We start from the raw sequence: 27778 nt of genomic DNA on the forward strand, positions 1-27778 counted from the left end.
GACTTCAACAACGACAAGTACAACATCGACTTCAACAATGACAAGTACAACAACGACAAGTACGACATCGACTTCTACAGCGACAAGTACGACATCGACTTCAACAACGACAAGTACGACATCGACTTCAACAGCGACAAGTATAACATCGACTAGTACGACATTGACTTCAACAACGACAAGTACAACATCGACTTCAACAATGACAAGTACAACAACGACTAGTACGACATCGATTTCTACAACGACAAGAACAACATTGACAAGTACGACATCGACTTCAACAACGACAAGTACGATATCGACTTCAACAACGACAAGTACGATATCGTCTTCAACAACGACAAGTACAACAACGACTAGTACGATATCGACTTCTACAACGACAAGTACAACATCGACAAGTACGACATCGACTTCAACAATGACAAGTATCATATCGACTTCAACAACGACAAGTACGATATCGTCTTCAACAATGACAAGTACAACATCGACTTCAACGACGATAAGTACAACATCGACTTCAACAACGACAAGTACAACATCGACTAGTACGACATCGACTTCAACATCGACAAGTACAACAACGACAAGTACGATATCGACTTCAACAACGACAAGTACAACATCGACTAATACGACATCGACTTCAACAACGATAAGTACGATATCGACTTCAACATCGACAAGTAAGATATCGACTTCAATATCGACAAGTACGATATCGACATCAACATCGACAAATACGACATCGACTTCAACGACGACAAGTACAATATCGACTAGTACGACATTGACTTCAACATCGAGCAGTACAACATCGACTTCAACACCGACAAGTACAACATCGACTTCAACATCGACAAGTACAACATCGACTAGTACGAAATCAACTTCAACATCGACAAGTACAACATCGACTTCAACAACGAAAAGTACAACATCGACTTCAACACCGACAAGTACAACATCGACTTCAACACCGACAAATACAACATCGACTTCAACATCGAGTAGTACGACATCGACTCCAACATCGACAAGTACAACATCGACTAGTACGACATCGACTTCAACATCGACAAGTACAACATCGATTTCAACAACGACAAGTACGACATCAACTTCAACATCGACAAGTACAACATCGACTTCAACACCGACAAGTACAACACCGACTTCAACATCGAGTAGTACGACATCAACTTCATCATCGACAAGTACCACATCGACTAGTACGACATCGACTTCAACTTCAACAAGTATAACAACGACAAGTACGGCATCGACAAGTACAACAACGACAAGTACGACATCGACTTCAACAACGACTATTACGACATCGACTTCAACATCGACAAGTACAACATCGACTAGAACGACATCGACTTCAACACCGACAAGTACAACATCGACTAGTACGACATCGACTTCAATATCGACAAGTACAACATCGACTTCAACAACGACAAGTACAACATCGACTTCAGCAACGACAAGTACGACATCGACTTCAACAACGGCAAGTACAACATCGACTTCAACAACGACAAGTACGACATCGAGAAGCACAACAACGACAAGTATGACATCGATTTCAACAAGGATAAGTACGACATCGACTTCAACAACGACAAGTACGACATCGACATCAACAACGACAAGTACGACATCGACTTCAACAACGACAAGTACGACATCGACTTCAACAACGACAAGTACGACATCGACTTCAACAACGACAAGTACGACATCGACTTCAACAACGACAAGTACGACATCGACTTCAACAACGACAAGTACGACATCGACTTCAACAACGACAAGTACGACATCGACGTCAACAACGACAAGTACTACATCGACTTCAACAACGACCAGTACGACATCGACTTCAACAACGACAAGTACGACATCGACTTCAACAACGACAAGTACGACATCGACTTTAACAACGACAAGTACAACATCGACTAGTACGTCATCGACTTCAACACCGACAAGTAAAACATCGACAAGTACAACATCGACTAGTATGACATCGACTTCAACACCGACAACTACAACATCGACTAGTACGACATCGACTTCAACACCGACAAGTACAACATCGACAAGTACGACATCGACTTCAACATCGACAAGTACAACATCGACAAGTACGACATCGACTTCAACATCAACAAGTAAAACATCGACTTCAACCACGAAAAGTACGATATTGACTTCAACAACGACAAGTACGATATCGACTTCAACAACGACAAGTACGATATCGACTTCAACAACGACAAATACGACATCGACTTCAACAACGATAAGTACAACATCGACTAGTACGACATCGACTTTAACATCGACAATTATAACATCGACTAGTACGACATCGACTTCAACATCGACAAGTACAACATCGACTAGTACGATATCGACTTCAACATCGACAAGTACAACAACGACAAGTACGATATCGACTTCAACAACGACAAGTACAAAATCGACTAGTACGACATCGACTTCAACATCGACAAGTACGATATTGACTTCAACATCGACAAGTACGACATCGACTTCAACGACGACAAGTACAACATCGACTTCAACATCGACAAGTACAACATCGACTTCAACAACGACAAGTACGACATCGACTTCAACATCGACAAGTACAACAACGACAAGTACTACATCGACTTCAACACCGACAAGAACAACATCGACTTCAACACCGACAAGTACAACATCGACTTTAACACCGACAAGTACAACATCGACTTCAACAACGACAAGTACAACATCGACTTCAACATCGACAAGTACAACATCGACTTCAACACCGACAAGTACAATATCGACTTCAACACCGACAAGTACAACATCGACTTCAACATCGAATAGTACGACATCGACTTCAACAACGACAAGTACAACATCGACAAGTACGACACCGACTTCAACATCGACAAGTACAACATTGACTAGTACGACATCGACTTCAACGTCGACAAGTACAACATCTACTAGTACGATATCGACTTCAACACCAACAAGTACAACATCGAGTTCAACATCGACTAGTACGACATCGACTTCAACACCGACAAGTACAACATCGACTTCAACATCGACTAGTACGACATCGACTTCAACATCGAAAAGTACAACATCGACTAGTACGATATCGACTTTAACATCGACAAGTACAACATCGACTTCAACAACGATAAGTACGACATCGACTTCAACAATGAAAAGTACGACATCGACTTCAACAACGACAAGTACGACATCGACTTCAACAACGACAAGTACGATATCGACTTCAACAACGACAAATACGACATCGACTTCAACAACAACAAGTACGACATCGTTTTCAACAACGACAAGTACGACATCGATGTCAACAACGACAAGTACGATATCGACTTCAACAATGACAAGTACGACATCGACTTCAACAACGACACGTACAACATCGACTAGTACGATATCGACTTCAACATCGACAAGTACAACATCGACTTCAACAACGACAAGTACAACATCGACTTCAACACCGACAAGTACAACATCGACTTCAACACCGACAAGTACAACATCGACTTCAACACTGACAAGTACAACATCGACTTCAACACCGACAAGTACATCAACGACTTCAACATCGACAAGTACAACATCGACTAGTACGATATCGACTTCAACATCGACAAGTACAACATCGACTTCAACAACGACAAGTACAACATTGACTTCAACACCGAGAAGTACAACATCGACTTCAACACGAACAAGTACAACATCGACTTCAACACCGACAAGTACAACATCGACTTCAACACCGACAAGTACAACATCGACTTCAACACCGATAAGTACAACATCGACTAGTACGACATCGACTTCAACACTGACAAGTACAACATCGACTAGTACGACATCGACTTCAACAACGACAAGTACAACATCGACTAGTACGATATCGACTTCAACATCGACAAGTACAACATCGACTTCAACAACGACAAGTACAACATCGACTTCAACACCGACAAGTACAACATCGACTTCAACACCGACAAGCACAACATCGACTTCAACATTGACTAGTACGACATCGACTTCAACATCGACAAGTACAACATCGACTAGTACGACATCGACTTCAACTTCGACAAGTATAACAACGACAAGTACGATATCGACTTCATCAACGACAAGTACAATATCGACTACAACAACGACAAGTACATCAACGACTAGTACAACATCGACTTCAACAACGACAAGTACGACATCGACTTCAACAACGACAAGTTCGACATCGACAAGTACAATAAAGACAAGTATGACATCGACTTCAACAACGACTAGTACGACATCGCCTTCAACATCGACAAGTACAACATTGACTTCAACAACGACAAGCACGATATCGACTTCAACAACGACAAGTACGACATCGACTTCAACAACGACAAGTACAACATCGACTAGTATGACATCGACTTCAACACCGACTAGTACGACATCGACTTCAACATCGACAAGTACAATATCTACTAGTACGACATCGACTTCAACATCGACAAGTGCAACAACGACAAGTACGATATCGACTTCAACAACGACAAGTACGATATCGACTTCAACCACGACAAGTACGATATCGACTTCAACAACGACAAGTACAACAACGACAAGTACGTCATCATCTTCAACTACGACAAGTACGACATTGACTTCAACATCGACAAGTACAACTTCGACTACTACGACATTGACTTCAACAACGACAAGTACGATATTGACTTCAACAACGACAAGTACGACATCGACTTCAACAACGACAAGTACGACATTGACTTCAACATCGACAAGTACAACTTCGACTACTACGACATTGACTTCAACAACGACAAGTACGACATCGACTTCAACAATGACAAGTACGATATTGACTTCAACAACGACAAGTACGATATCGACTTCAACAACGACAAGTACAACATCGACTAGTACAACAGCGACTTCATTATCGACAAGTACGATATCGACTTCAACATCGACAAGTACGATATCGACTTCAACATCGACAAGTACAACATTGACTTCAACATCGACTAGTACGATATCGACTTCAACAACGACAAGTACAACATCGACTAGTACGACATCGACTTTAATATCGACAAGTACAACATCGACTAGTACGACAGCGACTTCATTATCGACAAGTACGATATCGACTTCAACATCGACAAGTACGATATCGACTTCAACAACGACAAGTACAACATTGACTTCAACACCGACAAGTAGAACATCGACTTCAACAAAGACAAGTACAACATCGACTTCAACATCGACAAGTACAACATCGACTAGTACGACATCGACTTCAACACCGACAAGTACAACATCGACTTCAAAATCGACTAGTACAACATCGACTTCAACAATGACAAGTACAACATCGACAAGTATGACATCGACAAGTACAACATCGACTAGTACGACATCGACTTCAACACCAACAAGTACAACATCGACTTCAACTTCGACTAGTACGACATCGAATTCAACAACGACAAGTACAACATCGACTAGTACGACATCGACTTCAATATCGAGAAGTACAACATCGACTAGTACGATATCGACTTCAACATCGACTTCAACACCGAGAAGTACAACATCGACTTCAACAACGAGAAGTACAACAACGACTTCAACATCGACAAGTACAACATCGACTAGTACGATATCGACTTCAACAACGACAAGTACGACATTGGCTTCAACAATGACAAGTACGACATCAACAAGTACAACAACGACAAGTACGACATCGACTTCAACAACAACTAGTACGACATTGACTTCAACATCGACAAGTACAACATTGACTAGTACGACATCGACTTCAACACCGACAAGTACAACATCGACTAGTACGACATCGACTTCAACATCGACAAGTAGAACATTGACTTCAACAACGACAAGTACAACAATGACAAGTACAACATCGACCTTAACAACGACAAGTACGACATTGACTTCAACAACGACATGTACGATATCGACTTCAACAACGACAAGTACGACATCGACTTCAACAACGACGAGTACGACATCGACTTCAAAACCAACAAGTACGATATCGACTTCAGCAATGAGAAGAACGACATCGACTTCAACATCGACAAGTAGAACATCGACTAGTACGACATTGACTTCAACAACGACAAGTACAACATCGACTTCAACAATGACAAGTACAACAACGACAAGTACGACATCGACTTCTACAGCGACAAGTACGACATCGACTTCAACAACGACAAGTTCGACATCGACTTCAACAGCGACAAGTATAACATCGACTAGTACGACATTGACTTCAACAACGACAAGTACAACATCGACTTCAACAATGACAAGTACAACAACGACTAGTACGACATCGATTTCTACAACGACAAGAACAACATCGACAAGTACGACATCGACTTCAACAACGACAAGTACGATATCGACTTCAACAACGACAAGTACGATATCGTCTTCAACAACGACAAGTACAACAACGACTAGTACGATATCGACTTCTACAACGACAAGTACAACATCGACAAGTACGACATCGACTTCAACAATGACAAGTATGATATCGACTTCAACAACGACAAGTACGATATCGTCTTCAACAACGACAAGTACAACATCGACTTCAACGACGAAAAGTACAACATCGACTAGTACAACATCGACTTCAACAACGACAAGTACAACATCGACTAGTACGACATCGACTTCAACATCGACAAGTACAACAACGACAAGTACGATATCGACTTCAACAACGACAAGTACAACATCGACTAATACGACATCGACTTCAACATCGATAAGTACGATATCGACTTCAACATCGACAAGTACGATATCGACTTCAACATCGACAAGTAAGATATCGACTTCAATATCGACAAGTACGATATCGACATCAACATCGACAAGTACGACATCGACTTCAACGACGACAAGTACAATATCGACTAGTACGACATTGACTTCAACATCGAGCAGTACAACATCGACTTCAACACCGACAAGTACAACATCGACTTCAACATCGACTAGTACGAAATCAACTTCAACATCGACAAGTACAACATCGACTTCAACAACGAAAAGTACAACATCGACTTCAACACCGACAAGTACAACATCGACTTCAACACCGACAAGTACAACATCGACTTCAACATCGAGTAGTACGACATCGACAAGTACAACATCGACTAGTACGACATCGACTTCAACATCGACAAGTACAACATCGATTTCAACAACGACAAGTACGACATCAACTTCAACATCGACAAGTACAACATCGACTTCAACACCGACAAGTACAACACCGACTTCAACATCGAGTAGTACGACATCGACTTCATCATCGACAAGTACCACATCGACTAGTACGACATCGACTTCAACTTCGACAAGTATAACAACGACAAGTACGACATCGACTTCAACAACGACAAGTACGGCATCGACAAGTACAACAACGACAAGTACGACATCGACTTCAACAACGACTATTACGACATCGACTTCAACATCGACAAGTACAACATCGACTAGAACGACATCGACTTCAACACCGACAAGTACAACATCGACTAGTACGACATCGACTTCAATATCGACAAGTACAACATCGACTTCAACAACGACAAGTACAACATCGACTTCAGGAACGATAAGTACGACATCGACTTCAACACCGACAAGTACAACATCGACTTCAACACCGACAAGTACAACATCGACTAGTACGACATCGACTTCAACATCAACAAGTACAACATCGACTAGTACGACATCGACTTCAACATCGACAAGTACAACAACGACAAGTACGATATCGACTTCAACAACGACAAGTACAACATCGACTTCAACAACGACAAGTACAACATCGACTTCAACAACGACAAGTACGACATCGACTTCAACAACGACAAGTACAACATCGACTTCAACAACAACAAGTACGACATCGACAAGTACAAGAATGACAAGTACGACATCGACTTCAACAACGACAAATATAACATCGACTTCAACAACGACAAGTACGACATCGACTTCAAGAACGACAAGTACGACATCGACTTCAACAACGACAACTACGATATCGACTTCAACAACGACAAGTACGATATCGACATCAACACCGACAAGTACAACATTGACTTTAACAACGACAAGTACAACATCGACTTCAACATCGACAAGTACAACATCGACTAGTACGATATCGACTTCAACATCGACTTCATTAACGACAAGTACAACATCGACTTCAACACTGACAAGTACAACATCGACTTCAACACCGACAAGTACAACATCGACTTTAACACCGACAAGTACCACATCGACTTCAACAACGACAAGTACAACATCGACATCAACACCGACAAGTACAACATCGACTTTAACAACGACAAGTACAACATCGACTTCAACATCGACAAGTACAACATCGACTTCAACATCGACTACTACGATATCGACTTCAACATCGACAAGTACAACATCGACTTCAACAACGACAAGTACAACATCGACTTTAACAACGACAAGTACAACATCGACTTCAACATCGACAAGTACAACATCGACTTCAACATCGACAAGTACAACATCGACTTCAACATCGACAAGTACAACATCGACTTCAACATCGACAAGTACAACATCGACTAGTACGATATCGACTTCAACATCGACAAGTACAACATCGACTTCAACAACGACAAGTACAACATCGACTTCAACACTGACAAGTACAACATCGACTTCAACACCGACAAGTACAACATCGACTAATACGATATCGACTTCAACATCGACAAGTACAACATCGACTTCAACAGCTACAAGTACAACATCGACTTCAACACCGACAAGTACAACATCGACTTCAACACCGATAAGTACAACATCGACTACAACAACGACAAGTACAACATCGACTTCAACAACGACAAGTACAACATCGACTTCAACACCGACAAGTACGACATCGACTTCAACATCGACTATTACGACATCGACTTCAACAACGACAAGTACGACATCGACTTCAACAACGACAAGTACAACATCGACAAGTACGACATCGACTTCAACATCGACAAGTACAACATCGACTATTACGACATCGACTTCAACATTGACAAGTACAACATCGACTTCAACACTGACAAGTACAACATCGACTTCAACATCGACTAGTACAACATATACTTCAACACCGACAAGTACAACATCGACTTTAACATCGACTAGTACGACATCGACTTCAACAACGACAATTACAACATCGACTAGTGCGACATCGACTTCAACATCGACAAGTACAACATCGACTAGTACGATATCGACTTCAACATCGACTTCAACAGCTACAAGTACAACATCCACTTCAACACAGACAAGTACAACATCGACTTCAACACCGATAAGTACAACATCGACTTCAACAACGACAAGTACAACATCGACTTCAACAACGACAAGTACAACATCGACTTCAACAACGACAAGTACAACATCGACTAGTGCGACATCGACTTCAATATCGACAAGTACAACATCGACTTCAACATCGACAAGTACAACATCGACTTCAACATCGACAAGTACAACATCGACAAGTACAACATCGACTTCAACATCGACAAGTACAACATCGACTTCAACATCGACAAGTACAACATCGACTAGTACGATATCGACTTCAACATCGACAAGTACAACATCGACTTCAACAACGACAAGTACAACATCGACTTCAACACTGACAAGTACAACATCGACTTCAACACTGACAAGTACAACATCGACTTCAACACCGAGAAGTACAACATCGACTTTAACACCGACAAGTACCACATCGACTTCAACAACGACAAGTACAACATCGACATCAACACCGACAAGTACAACATCGACTTTAACAACGACAAGTACAACATCGACTTCAACATCGACAAGTACAACATCGACTTCAACATCGACAAGTACAACATCGACTTCAACATCGACAAGTACAACATCGACTAGTACGATATCGACTTCAACATCGACAAGTACAACATCGACTTCAACAACGACAAGTACAACATCGACTTCAACACTGACAAGTACAACATCGACTTCAACACCGACAAGTACAACATCGACTAATACGATATCGACTTCAACATCGACAAGTACAACATCGACTTCAACAGCTACAAGTACAACATCGACTTCAACACCGACAAGTACAACATCGACTTCAACACCGATAAGTACAACATCGACTACAACAACGACAAGTACAACATCGACTTCAACAACGACAAGTACAACATCGACTTCAACACCGACAAGTACGACATCGACTTCAACATCGACTATTACGACATCGACTTCAACAACGACAAGTACGACATCGACTTCAACAACGACAAGTACAACATCGACAAGTACGACATCGACTTCAACATCGACAAGTACAACATCGACTATTACGACATCGACTTCAACATTGACAAGTACAACATCGACTTCAACACTGACAAGTACAACATCGACTTCAACATCGACTAGTACAACATATACTTCAACACCGACAAGTACAACATCGACTTTAACATCGACTAGTACGACATCGACTTCAACAACGACAAGTACAACATCGACTAGTGCGACATCGACTTCAACATCGACAAGTACAACATCGACTAGTACGATATCGACTTCAACATCGACTTCAACAGCTACAAGTACAACATCCACTTCAACACAGACAAGTACAACATCGACTTCAACACCGATAAGTACAACATCGACTTCAACAACGACAAGTACAACATCGACTTCAACAACGACAAGTACAACATCGACTTCAACACCGACAAGTACGACATCGACTTCAACATCGACTATTACGACATCGACTTCAACAACGACAAGTACGACATCGACAAGTACAACATCGACAAGTACGACATCGACTTCAACATCGACAAGTACAACATCGACTGGTACGACATCGACTTCAACATTGACAAGTACAACATCGACTTCAACACCGACAAGTACTACATCGACTTCAACATCGACTAGTACGACATATACTTCAACACCGACAAGTACAACATCGACTTTAATATCGACTAGTACGACATCGACTTCAACAACGACAAGTACAACATCGACTAGTGCGACATCGACTTCAACATCGACAAGTACAACATCGACTAGTACGATATCGACTTCAACATCGACAAGTACAACATCGACTTCAACAGCTACAAGTACAACATCGACTTCAACACCGACAAGTACAACATCGACTTCTACACCGATAAGTACAACATCGACTTCAACAACGACAAGTACAACATCGACTTCAACAACGACAAGTACAACATCGACTTCAACACCGACAAGTACGACATCGATTTCAACAACGACTATTACGACATCGACTACAACAACGACAGGTACAACATCGACTTCAACAACGACAAGTACAACATCGACTTCAACATCGACAAGTACAACATCGACTAGTACGACATCGACTTCAACATTGACAAGTACAACATCGACTTCAACACTGACAAGTACAACATCGACTTCAACATCGACTAGTACGACATATACTTCAACACCGACAAGTACAACATCGACTTTAACATCGACTAGTACGACATCGACTTCAACAACGACAAGTACAACATCGACTAGTGCGACATCGACTTCAACATCGACAAGTACAAAATTGACTAGTACGATATCGACTTCAACATCGACAGGTACAACATCGACTTCAACAACGACAAGTACAACATCGACTTCAACATCGACAAGTACAATATCGACTAGTACAATATCGACTTCAACATCGACAAGTACAACATCGACTTCAACAACGACAAGTACAACATCGACTTCAACACCGACAAGTACAACATCGACTTCAACACCGACAAGTACAACATTGACTTCAACACCGACAAGTACAACATCGACTTCAACAACGGCAAGTACAACATCGACTTCAACACCGACAAGTACAACATCGACTTCAACACCGACAAGTACAACATCGACTAGTACGACATCGACTTCAACATCAACAAGTACAACATCGACTAGTACGACATCGACTTCAACATCGACAAGTACAACAACGACAAGTACGATATCGACTTCAACAACGACAAGTACAACGTCGACTTCAACAACGACAAGTACAACATCGACTTCAACAACGACAAGTACGACATCGACTTCAACAACGACAAGTACAACATCGACTTCAACAACAACAAGTACCACATCGACAAGTACAAGAATGACAAGTACGACATCGACTTCAACAACGACAAATATAACATCGACTTCAACAACGACAAGTACGACATCGACTTCAAGAACGACAAGTACGACATCGACTTCAACAACGACAACTACGATATCGACTTCAACAACGACAAGTACGATATCGACATCAACACCGACAAGTACAACATTGACTTTAACAACGACAAGTACAACATCGACTTCAACATCGACAAGTACAACATCGACTAGTACGATATCGACTTCAACATCGACAAGTACAACATCGACTTCAACAACGACAAGTACAACATCGACTTCAACACTGACAAGTACAACATCGACTTCAACACCGACAAGTACAACATCGACTAATACGATATCGACTTCAACATCGACAAGTACAACATCGACTTCAACAGCTACAAGTACAACATCGACTTCAACACCGACAAGTACAACATCGACTTCAACACCGATAAGTACAACATCGACTTCAACAACGACAAGTACAACATCGACTTCAACAACGACAAGTACAACATCGACTTCAACACCGACAAGTACGACATCGACTTCAACATCGACTATTACGACATCGACTTCAACAACGACAAGTACGACATCGACTTCAACAACGACAAGTACAACATCGACAAGTACGACATCGACTTCAACATCGACAAGTACAACATCGACTATTACGACATCGACTTCAACATTGACAAGTACAACATCGACTTCAACACTGACAAGTACAACATCGACTTCAACATCGACTAGTACAACATATACTTCAACACCGACAAGTACAACATCGACTTTAACATCGACTAGTACAACATCGACTTCAACAACGACAAGTACAACATCGACTTCAACACCGACAAGTACGACATCGACTTCAACATCGACTATTACGACATCGACTTCAACAACGACAAGTACAACATCGACTTCAACAACGACAAGTACAACATCGACTTCAACAACGACAAGTACAACATCGACTTCAACAACGACAAGTACAACATCGACTTCAACACCGACAAGTACGACATCGACTTCAACATCGACTTTTACGACATCGACTTCAACAACGACAAGTACGACATCGACAAGTACAACATCGACAAGTACGACATCGACTTCAACATCGACAAGTACAACATCGACTGGTACGACATCGACTTCAACATTGACAAGTACAACATCGACTTCAACACCGACAAGTACTACATCGACTTCAACATCGACTAGTACGACATATACTTCAACACCGACAAGTACAACATCGACTTTAATATCGACTAGTACGACATCGACTTCAACAACGACAAGTACAACATCGACTAGTGCGACATCGACTTCAACATCGACAAGTACAACATCGACTAGTACGATATCGACTTCAACATCGACAAGTACAACATCGACTTCAACAGCTACAAGTACAACATCGACTTCAACACCGACAAGTACAACATCGACTTCAACACCGATAAGTACAACATCGACTTCAACAACGACAAGTACAACATCGACTTCAACAACGACAAGTACAACATCGACTTCAACACCGACAAGTACGACATCGATTTCAACATCGACTATTACGACATCGACTACAACAACGACAGGTACAACATCGACTTCAACAACGACAAGTACAACATCGACTTCAACATCGACAAGTACAACATCGACTAGTACGACATCGACTTCAACATTGACAAGTACAACATCGACTTCAACACTGACAAGTACAACATCGACTTCAACATCGACTAGTACGACATATACTTCAACACCGACAAGTACAACATCGACTTTAACATCGACTAGTACGACATCGACTTCAACAACGACAAGTACAACATCGACTAGTGCGACATCGACTTCAACATCGACAAGTACAAAATTGACTAGTACGATATCGACTTCAACATCGACAGGTACAACATCGACTTCAACAACGACAAGTACAACATCGACTTCAACATCGACAAGTACAATATCGACTAGTACAATATCGACTTCAACATCGACAAGTACAACATCGACTTCAACAACGACAAGTACAACATCGACTTCAACACCGACAAGTACAACATCGACTTCAACACCGACAAGTACAACATTGACTTCAACACCGACAAGTACAACATCGACTTCAACAACGGCAAGTACAACATCGACTTCAACACCGACAAGTACAACATCGACTTCAACACCGACAAGTACAACATCGACTAGTACGACATCGACTTCAACATCAACAAGTACAACATCGACTAGTACGACATCGACTTCAACATCGACAAGTACAACAACGACAAGTACGATATCGACTTCAACAACGACAAGTACAACATCGACTTCAACAACGACAAGTACAACATCGACTTCAACAACGACAAGTACGACATCGACTTCAACAACGACAAGTACAACATCGACTTCAACAACAACAAGTACGACATCGACAAGTACAAGAATGACAAGTACGACATCGACTTCAACAACGACAAATATAACATCGACTTCAACAACGACAAGTACGACATTGACTTCAAGAACGACAAGTACGACATCGACTTCAACAACGACAACTACGATATCGACTTCAACAACGACAAGTACGATATCGACATCAACACCGACAAGTACAACATTGACTTTAACAACGACAAGTACAACATCGACTTCAACATCGACAAGTACAACATCGACTAGTACGATATCGACTTCAACATCGACTTCATTAACGACAAGTACAACATCGACTTCAACACTGACAAGTACAACATCGACTTCAACACCGACAAGTACAACATCGACTTTAACACCGACAAGTACCACATCGACTTCAACAACGACAAGTACAACATCGACATCAACACCGACAAGTACAACATCGACTTTAACAACGACAAGTACAACATCGACTTCAACATCGACAAGTACAACATCGACTTCAACATCGACTAGTACGATATCGACTTCAACATCGACAAGTACAACATCGACTTCAACAACGACAAGTACAACATCGACTTCAACACTGACAAGTACAACATCGACTTCAACACCGACAAGTACAACATCGACTTCAACACCGACAAGTACAACATCGACTTCAACATCGACTAGTACGACATATACTTCAACACCGACAAGTACAACATCGACTTTAACATCGACTAGTACGACATCGACTTCAACAACGACAAGTACAACATCGACTAGTGCAACATCGACTTCAACATCGACAAGTACAACATCAACTAGTACGATATCGACTTCAACATCGACAGGTACAACATCGACTTCAACAACGACAAGTACAACATCGACTTCAACATCGACAAGTACAATATCGACTAGTACAATATCGGCTTCAACATCGACAAGCACAACATCGACTTCAACAACGACAAGTACAACATCGACTTCAACACCGACAAGTACAACATCGACTTCAACCCCGACAAGTACAACATTGACTTCAACACCGACAAGTACAACATCGACTTCAACAACGACAAGTACAACATCGACTTCAACACCGACAAGTACAACATCGACTTCAACACCGACAAGTACAACATCGACTAGTACGACATCGACTTCAACATCGACAAGTACAACATCGACTAGTACGACATCGACTTCAACATTGACAAGTACAACAACGACAAGTACGATATCGACTTCAACAACGACAAGTACAACATCGACTTCAACAACAACAAGTACAACATCGACTTCAACAACGACAAGTACAACATCGACTTCAACAACGACAAGTACGACATCGACTTCAACAACGACAAGTACAACATCGACTTCAACAACAACAAGCACGACATCGACAAGTACAACAACGACAAGTACGACATCGACTTCAACAACGACAAATACAACATCGACTTCAACAACGACAAGTACGACATCGACTTCAAGAACGACAAGTACGACATCGACTTCAACAACGACAACTACGATATCGACTTCAACAACGACAAGTACGATATCGACATCAACACCGACAAGTACAACATTGACTTTAACAACGACAAGTACAACATCGACTTCAACATCGACAAGTACAACATCGACTAGTACGATATCGACTTTAACATCGACTTCATTAACGACAAGTACAACATCGACTTCAACACTAACAAGTACAACATCGACTTCAACACCGACAAGTACAACATCGACTTTAACACCGACAAGTACCACATCGACTTCAACAACGACAAGTACAACATCGACATCAACACCGACAAGTACAACATCGACTTTAACAACGACAAGTACAACATCGACTTCAACATCGACAAGTACAACATCGACTTCAACATCGACAAGTACAACATCGACTTCAACATCGACAAGTACAACATCGACTAGTACGATATCGACTTCAACATCGACAAGTACAAAATCGCCTTCAACAACGACAAGTACAACATCGACTTCAATACTGACAAGTACAACATCGACTTCAACACCGACAAGTACAACATCGACTAGTACGATATCGACTTCAGCATCGACAAGTACAACATCGACTTCAACAGCTACAAGTACAACATCGACTTCAACACCGACAAGTACAACATCGACTTCAACACCGATAAGTACAACATCGACTTCAACAACGACAAGTACAACATCGACTTCAACAACGACAAGTACAACATCGACTTCAACACCAACAAGTACGACATCGACTTCAACATCGACTATTTCGACATCGACTTCAACAACGACAAGTACGAAATCGACTTCAACAACGACAAGTACAACATCGACAAGTACGACATCGACTTCAACATCGACAAGTACAACATCGACTAGTACGACATCGACTTCAACATTGACAAGTACAACATCGACTTCAACACTGACAAGTACAACATCGACTTCAACATCGACTAGTACAACATATACTTCAACACCGACAAGTACAACATCGACTTTAACATCGACTAGTACGACATCGACTTCAACAACGACAAGTACAACATCGACTAGTGCGACATCGACTTCAACATCGACAAGTACAACATCGACTAGTACGATATCGACTTCAACATCGACTTCAACAGCTACAAGTACAACATCGACTTCAACACAGACAAGTACAACATCGACTTCAACACCGATAAGTAAAACATCGACTTCAACAACGACAAGTACAACATCGACTTCAACAACGACAAGTACAACATCGACTTCAACACCGACAAGTACGACATCGACTTCAACATCGACTATTACGACATCGACTTCAACAACGACAAGTACGACATCGACTTCAACAACGACAAGTACAACATCGACAAGTACGACATCGACTTCAACATCGACAAGTACAACATCGACTAGTACGGCATCGACTTCAACATTGACAAGTACAACATCGACTTCAACACTGACAAGTACAACATCGACTTCAACATCGACTAGTACGACATATACTTCAACACCGACAAGTACAACATCGACTTTAACATCGACTAGTACGACATCGACTTCAACAACGACAAGTACAACATCGACTAGTGCGACATCGACTTCAACATCGACAAGTACAACATCGACTAGTACGATATCGACTTCAACATCGACAGGTACAACATCGACTTCAACAACGACAAGTACAACATCGACTTCAACATCGACAAGTACAATATCGACTAGTACAATATCGACTTCAACATCGACAAGTACAACATCGACTTCAACAACGACAAGTACAACATCGACTTCAACACCGACAAGTACAACATCGACTTCAACACCGACAAGTACAACATTGACTTCAACACCGACAAGTACAACATCGACTTCAACAACGACAAGTACAACATCGACTTCAACACCGACAAGTACAACATCGACTTCAACACCGACAAGTACAACATCGACTAGTACGACATCGACTTCAACATCGACAAGTACAACATCGACTAGTACGACATCGACTTCAACACCGACAAGTACAACATCGACTTTAACACCGACAAGTTCCACATCGACTTCAACAACGACAAGTACAACATCGACATCAACACCGACAAGTACAACATCGACTTTAACAACGACAAGTACAACATCGACTTCAACATCGACAAGTACAATATCGACTTCAACATCGACAAGTACAACATCGACTTCAACATCGACAAGTACAACATCGACTAGTACGATATCGACTTCAACATCGACAAGTACAACATCGACTTCAACAACGACAAGTACAACATCGACTTCAACACTGACAAGTACAACATCGACTTCAACACCGACAAGTACAACATCGACTAGTACGATATCGACTTCAACATCGACAAGTACAACATCGACTTCAACAGCTACAAGTACAACATCGACTTCAACACCGACAAGTACAACATCGACTTCAACACCGATAAGTACAACATCGACTTCAACAACGACAAGTACAACATCGACTTCAACAACGACAAGTACAACATCGACTTCAACACCGACAAGTACGACATCGACTTCAACATCGACTATTACGACATCGACTTCAACAACGACAAGTACGACATCGACTTCAACAATGACAAGTACAACATCGACAAGTACGACATCGACTTCAACATCGACAAGTACAACATCGACTAGTACGACATCGACTTCAACATTGACAAGTACAACATCGACTTCAACACTGACAAGTACAACATCGACTTCAACATCGACTAGTACAACATATACTTCAACACCGACAAGTACAACATCGACTTTAACATCGACTAGTACGACATCGACTTCAACAACGACAAGTACAACATCGACTAGTGCGACATCGACTTCAACATCGACAAGTACAACATCGACTAGTACGATATCGACTTCAACATCGACTTCAACAGCTACAAGTACAACATCGACTTCAACACAGACAAGTACAACATCGACTTCAACACCGATAAGTACAACATCGACTTCAACAACGACAAGTACAACATCGACTTCAACAACGACAAGTACAACATCGACTTCAACACCGACAAGTACGACATCGACTTCAACATCGACTATTACGACATCGACTTCAACAACGACAAGTACGACATCGACTTCAACAACGACAAGTACAACATCGACAAGTACGACATCGACTTCAACATCGACAAGTACAACATCGACTAGTACGACATCGACTTCAACATTGACAAGTACAACATCGACTTCAACACTGACAAGTACAACATCGACTTCAACATCGACTAGTACGACATATACTTCAACACCGACAAGTACAACATCGACTTTAACATCGACTAGTACGACATCGACTTCAACAACGACAAGTACAACATCGACTAGTGCGACATCGACTTCAACATCGACAAGTACAACATCGACAAGTACAACATCGACTAGTACGATATCGACTTCAACATCGACAGGTACAACATCGACTTCAACAACGACAAGTACAACATCGACTTCAGCATCGACAAGTACAATATCGACTCGTGCAATATCGACTTCAACATCGACAAGCACAACATCGACTTCAACAACGACAAGTACAACATCGACTTCAACAACGACAAGTCCAATATTGACTTCAGCACCGACAAGTACAACATCGACTTCAACAACGACAAGTACAACATCGACTTCAACACCGACAAGTACAACATCGACTTCAACACCGACAAGTACAACATCGACTAGTACGACATCGACTTCAACATCGACAAGTACAACATCGACTAGTACGACATCGACTTCAACATCGACAAGTACAACAACGACAAGTACGATATCGACTTCAACAACGACAAGTACAACATCGACTTCAACAACGACAAGTACAACATCGACTTCAACAACGACAAGTACAACATCGACTTCAACAACGACAAGTACGACATCGACTTCAACAACGACAAGTACAACATCGACTTCAACAACAACAAGCACGACATCGACAAGTACAACAACGACAAGTACGACATCGACTTCAACAACGACAAATACAACATCGACTTCAACAACGACAAGTACGACATCGACTTCAAGAACGACAAGTACGACATCGACTTCAACAACGACAACTACGATATCGACTTCAACAACGACAAGTACGATATCGACATCAACATCGACAAGTACAACATCGACTAGTACGATATCGACTTCAACATCGACTTCATTAACGACAAGTACAACATCGACTTCAACACTGACAAGTACAACATCGACTTCAACACCGACAAGTACAACATCGACTTTAACACCGACAAGTACCACATCGACTTCAACAACGACAAGTACAACATCGACATCAACACCGACAAGTACAACATCGACTTTAACAACGACAAGTACAACATCGACTTCAACATCGACAAGTACAACATCGACTTCAACATCGACAAGTACAACATCGACTTCAACATCGACAAGTACAACATCGACTAGTACGATATCGACTTCAACATCGACAAGTACAAAATCGCCTTCAACAACGACAAGTACAACATCGACTTCAACACTGTCAAGTACAACATCGACTTCAACACCGACAAGTACAACATCGACTAGTACGATATCGACTTCAACATCGACAAGTACAACATCGACTTCAACAGCTACAAGTACAACATCGACTTCAACACCGACAAGTACAACATCGACTTCAACATAGATAAGTACAACATCGACTTCAACAACGACAAGTACAACATCGACTTCAACAACGACAAGTATAACATCGACTTCAACACCGACAAGTACGACATCGACTTCAACATCGACTATTACGACATCGACTTCAACAACGACAAGTACGACATCGACTTCAACAACGACAAGTACAACATCGACAAGTACAACATCGACTAGTACGACATCGACTTCAACATTGACAAGTACAACATCGACTTCAACACTGACAAGTACAACATCGACTTCAACATCGACTAGTACAACATATACTTCAACACCGACAAGTACAACATCGACTTTAACATCGACTAGTACGACATCGACTTCAACAACGACAAGTACAACATCGACTAGTACGATATCGACTTCAACATCGACTTCAACAGCTACAAGTACAACATCGACTTCAACACAGACAAGTACAACATCGACTTCAACACCGATAAGTACAACATCGACTTCAACAACGACAAGTACAACATCGACTTCAACAACGACAAGTACAACATCGACTTCAACACCGACAAGTACGACATCGACTTCAACATCGACTATTACGACATCGACTTCAACAACGACAAGTACGACATCGACTTCAACAACGACAAGTACAACATCGACAAGTACGACATCGACTTCAACATCGACAAGTACAACATCGACTAGTACGACATCGACTTCAACATTGACAAGTACAACATCGACTTCAACACTGACAAGTACAACATCGACTTCAACATCGACTAGTACGACATATACTTCAACACTGACAAGTACAACATCGACTTTAACATCGACAGGTACAACATCGACTTCAACAACGACAAGTACAACATCGACTTCAACATCGACAAGTACAATATCGACTAGTACAATATCGACTTCAACATCGACAAGTACAACATCGACTTCAGCAACGACAAGTACAACATCGACTTCAACACCGACAAGTACAACATCGACTTCAACACCGACAAGTACAACATTGACTTCAACACCGACAACTACAACATCGACTTCAACAACGACAAGTACAACATCAACTTCAACACCGACAAGTACAACATCGACTTCAACACCGACAAGTACAACATCGACTAGTACGACATCGACTTCAACATCGACAAGTACAACATCGACTAGTACGACATCGACTTCAACACCGACAAGTACAACATCGACTTTAACACCGACAAGTACCACATCGACTTCAACAACGACAAGTACAACATCGACATCAACACCGACAAGTACAACATCGACTTTAACAACGACAAGTACAACATCGACTTCAACATCGACAAGTACAACATCGACTTCAACATCGACAAGTACAACATCGACTTCAACATCGACAAGTACAACATCGACTAGTACGATATCGACTTCAACATCGACAAGTACAACATCGACAAGTACAACATCGACAAGTAGAACATCGACAAGTACAACATCGACTTCAACAACGACAAGTACAACATCGACTTCAACACTGACAAGTACAACATCGACTTCAACACCGACAAGTACAACATCGACTAGTACGATATCGACTTCAACATCGACAAGTACAACATCGACTTCAACAGCTACAAGTACAACATCGACTTCAACACCGACAAGTACAACATCGACTTCAACACCGATAAGTACAACATCGACTTCAACAACGACAAGTACAACATCGACTTCAACAACGACAAGTACAACATCGACTTCAACACCGACAAGTACGACATCGACTTCAACATCGACTATTACGACATCGACTTCAACAACGACAAGTACGACATCGACTTCAACAACGACAAGTACAACATCGACAAGTACGACATCGACTTCAACATCGACAAGTACAACATCGACTGGTACGACATCGACTTCAACATTGACAAGTACAACACCGACTTCAACACCGACAAGTACTACATCGACTTCAACATCGACTAGTACGACATATACTTCAACACCGACAAGTACAACATCGACTTTAATATCGACTAGTACGACATCGACTTCAACAACGACAAGTACAACATCGACTAGTGCGACATCGACTTCAACATCGACAAGTACAACATCGACTAGTAAGATATCGACTTCAACATCGACAAGTACAACATCGACTTCAACAGCTACAAGTACAACATCGACTTCAACACCGACAAGTACAACATCGACTTCAACACCGATAAGTACAACATCGACTTCAACAACGACAAGTACAACATCGACTTCAACAACGACAAGTACAACATCGACTTCAACACCGACAAGTACGACATCGATTTCAACATCGACTATTACGACATCGACTACAACAACGACAGGTACAACATCGACTTCAACAACGACAAGTACAACATCGACTTCAACATCGACAAGTACAACATCGACTAGTACGACATCGACTTCAACATTGACAAGTACAACATCGACTTCAACACTGACAAGTACAACATCGACTTCAACATCGACTAGTACGACATATACTTCAACACCGACAAGTACAACATCGACTTTAACATCGACTAGTACGACATCGACTTCAACAACGACAAGTACAACATCGACTAGTGCGACATCGACTTCAACATCGACAAGTACAAAATTGACTAGTACGATATCGACTTCAACATCGACAGGTACAACATCGACTTCAACAACGACAAGTACAACATCGACTTCAACATCGACAAGTACAATATCGACTAGTACAATATCGACTTCAACATCGACAAGTACAACATCGACTTCAACAACGACAAGTACAACATCGACTTCAACACCGACAAGTACAACATCGACTTCAACACCGACAAGTACAACATTGACTTCAACACCGACAAGTACAACATCGACTTCAACAACGGCAAGTACAACATCGACTTCAACACCGACAAGTACAACATCGACTTCAACACCGACAAGTACAACATCGACTAGTACGACATCGACTTCAACATCAACAAGTACAACATCGACTAGTACGACATCGACTTCAACATCGACAAGTACAACAACGACAAGTACGATATCGACTTCAACAACGACAAGTACAACATCGACTTCAACAACGACAAGTACAACATCGACTTCAACAACGACAAGTACGACATCGACTTCAACAACGACAAGTACAACATCGACTTCAACAACAACAAGTACGACATCGACAAGTACAAGAATGACAAGTACGACATCGACTTCAACAACGACAAATATAACATCGACTTCAACAACGACAAGTACGACATCGACTTCAAGAACGACAAGTACGACATCGACTTCAACAACGACAAGTACGATATCGACATCAACACCGACAAGTACAACATTGACTTTAACAACGACAAGTACAACATCGACTTCAACATCGACAAGTACAACATCGACTAGTACGATATCGACTTCAACATCGACAAGTACAACATCGACTTCAACAACGACAAGTACAACATCGACTTCAACACTGACAAGTACAACATCGACTTCAATACCGACAAGTACAACATCGACTAATACGATATCGACTTCAACATCGACAAGTACAACATCGACTTCAACAGCTACAAGTACAACATCGACTTCAACACCGACAAGTACAACATCGACTTCAACACCGATAAGTACAACATCGACTTCAACAACGACAAGTACAACATCGACTTCAACAACGACAAGTACAACATCGACTTCAACACCGACAAGTACGACATCGACTTCAACATCGACTATTACGACATCGACTTCAACAACGACAAGTACGACATCGACTTCAACAACGACAAGTACAACATCGACTTCAACACTGACAAGTACAACATCGACTTCAACATCGACTAGTACAACATATACTTCAACACCGACAAGTACAACATCGACTTTAACATCGACTAGTACGACATCGACTTCAACAACGACAAGTACAACATCGACTAGTGCGACATCGACTTCAACATCGACAAGTACAACATCGACTAGTACGATATCGACTTCAACATCGACTTCAACAGCTACAAGTACAACATCCACTTCAACACAGACAAGTACAACATCGACTTCAACACAGATAAGTACAACATCGACTTCAACAACGACAAGTACAACATCGACTTCAACAACGACAAGTACAACATCGACTTCAACACCGACAAGTACGACATCGACTTCAACATCGACTATTACGACATCGACTTCAACAACGACAAGTACGACATCGACAAGTACAACATCGACAAGTACGACATCGACTTCAACATCGACAAGTACAACATCGACTGGTACGACATCGACTTCAACATTGACAAGTACAACATCGACTTCAACACCGACAAGTACTACATCGACTTCAACATCGACTAGTACGACATATACTTCAACACCGACAAGTACAACATCGACTTTAATATCGACTAGTACGACATCGACTTCAACAACGACAAGTACAACATCGACTAGTGCGACATCGACTTCAACATCGACAAGTACAACATCGACTAGTACGATATCGACTTCAACATCGACAAGTACAACATCGACTTCAACAGCTACAAGTACAACATCGACTTCAACACCGACAAGTACAACATCGACTTCAACACCGATAAGTACAACATCGACTTCAACAACGACAAGTACAACATCGACTTCAACAACGACAAGTACAACATCGACTTCAACACCGACAAGTACGACATCGATTTCAACATCGACTATTACGACATCGACTACAACAACGACAGGTACAACATCGACTTCAACAACGACAAGTACAACATCGACTTCAACATCGACAAGTACAACATCGACTAGTACGACATCGACTTCAACATTGACAAGTACAACATCGACTTCAACACTGACAAGTACAACATCGACTTCAACATCGACTAGTACGACATATACTTCAACACCGACAAGTACAACATCGACTTTAACATCGACTAGTACGACATCGACTTCAACAACGACAAGTACAACATCGACTAGTGCGACATCGACTTCAACATCGACAAGTACAAAATTGACTAGTACGATATCGACTTCAACATCGACAGGTACAACATCGACTTCAACAACGACAAGTACAACATCGACTTCAACATCGACAAGTACAATATCGACTAGTACAATATCGACTTCAACATCGACAAGTACAACATCGACTTCAACAACGACAAGTACAACATCGACTTCAACACCGACAAGTACAACATCGACTTCAACACCGACAAGTACAACATTGACTTCAACACCGACAAGTACAACATCGACTTCAACAACGGCAAGTACAACATCGACTTCAACACCGACAAGTACAACATCGACTTCAACACCGACAAGTACAACATTGACTTCAACACCGACAAGTACAACATCGACTTCAACAACGGCAAGTACAACATCGACTTCAACACCGACAAGTACAACATCGACTTCAACACCGACAAGTACAACATCGACTAGTACGACATCGACTTCAACATCAACAAGTACAACATCGACTAGTACGACATCGACTTCAACATCGACAAGTACAACAACGACAAGTACGATATCGACTTCAACAACGACAAGTACGATATCGACTTCAACAACGACAAGTACAACATCGACTTCAACAACGACAAGTACAACATCGACTTCAACAACGACAAGTACGACATCGACTTCAACAACGACAAGTACAACATCGACTTCAACAACAACAAGTACGACATCGACAAGTACAAGAATGACAAGTACGACATCGACTTCAACAACGACAAATATAACATCGACTTCAACAACGACAAGTACGACATCGACTTCAAGAACGACAAGTACGACATCGACTTCAACAACGACAACTACGATATCGACTTCAACAACGACAAGTACGATATCGACATCAACACCGACAAGTACAACATTGACTTTAACAACGACAAGTACAACATCGACTTCAACATCGACAAGTACAACATCGACTAGTACGATATCGACTTCAACATCGACTTCATTAACGACAAGTACAACATCGACTTCAACACTGACAAGTACAACATCGACTTCAACACCGACAAGTACAACATCGACTTTAACACCGACAAGTACCACATCGACTTCAACAACGACAAGTACAACATCGACATCAACACCGACAAGTACAACATCGACTTTAACAACGACAAGTACAACATCGACTTCAACATCGACAAGTACAACATCGACTTCAACATCGACTAGTACGATATCGACTTCAACATCGACAAGTACAACATCGACTTCAACAACGACAAGTACAACATCTACTTCAACACTGACAAGTACAACATCGACTTCAACACCGACAAGTACAACATCGACTTCAACACCGACAAGTACAACATCGACTTCAACATCGACTAGTACGACATATACTTCAACACCGACTAGTACAACATCGACTTTAACATCGACTTCAACAACGACAAGTACAACATCGACTAGTGCAACATCGACAAGTACAACATCGACAAGTACAACATCGACTAGTACGATATCGACTTCAACATCGACAGGTACAACATCGACTTCAACAACGACAAGTACAACATCGACTTCAACATCGACAAGTACAATATCGACT

General features: G+C 41.4%; 1 protein-coding gene across 1 annotated transcript; it reads left to right on the plus strand.

Annotated features, from left to right (window-relative positions):
- The first annotated feature begins 478 nt into the window (after positions 1-478).
- Positions 479-26295, plus strand: LOC138373709 (probable serine/threonine-protein kinase clkA). Its single transcript, XM_069340067.1, has 11 exons — positions 479-485; positions 817-884; positions 4642-5024; positions 9498-9584; positions 10860-10946; positions 11394-11642; positions 11904-11972; positions 19941-20126; positions 21966-22034; positions 25182-25268; positions 26226-26295. The coding sequence occupies exons 1-11, from the start codon at positions 479-481 to the stop codon at positions 26293-26295; spliced, it is 1362 nt and encodes a 453-aa protein (XP_069196168.1).
- The last annotated feature ends 1483 nt before the right edge of the window (positions 26296-27778 follow it).

Source organism: Procambarus clarkii, chromosome 43 (assembly GCF_040958095.1).
Source record: "Procambarus clarkii isolate CNS0578487 chromosome 43, FALCON_Pclarkii_2.0, whole genome shotgun sequence".
In the NCBI taxonomy this organism is placed as follows: Eukaryota; Metazoa; Arthropoda; class Malacostraca; order Decapoda; family Cambaridae; genus Procambarus; species Procambarus clarkii.

Coding starts and splice junctions, on each gene's coding strand:
- LOC138373709 (XM_069340067.1), top strand. Junction 20,127..21,965: donor ATCGACTTCAACACCGACAA/GTACAACATCGA, acceptor TAACATCGACAG/GTACAACATCGACTTCAACA. Junction 25,269..26,225: donor ATCGACTTCAACAACGACAA/GTACAACATCGA, acceptor CAACATCGACAG/GTACAACATCGACTTCAACA.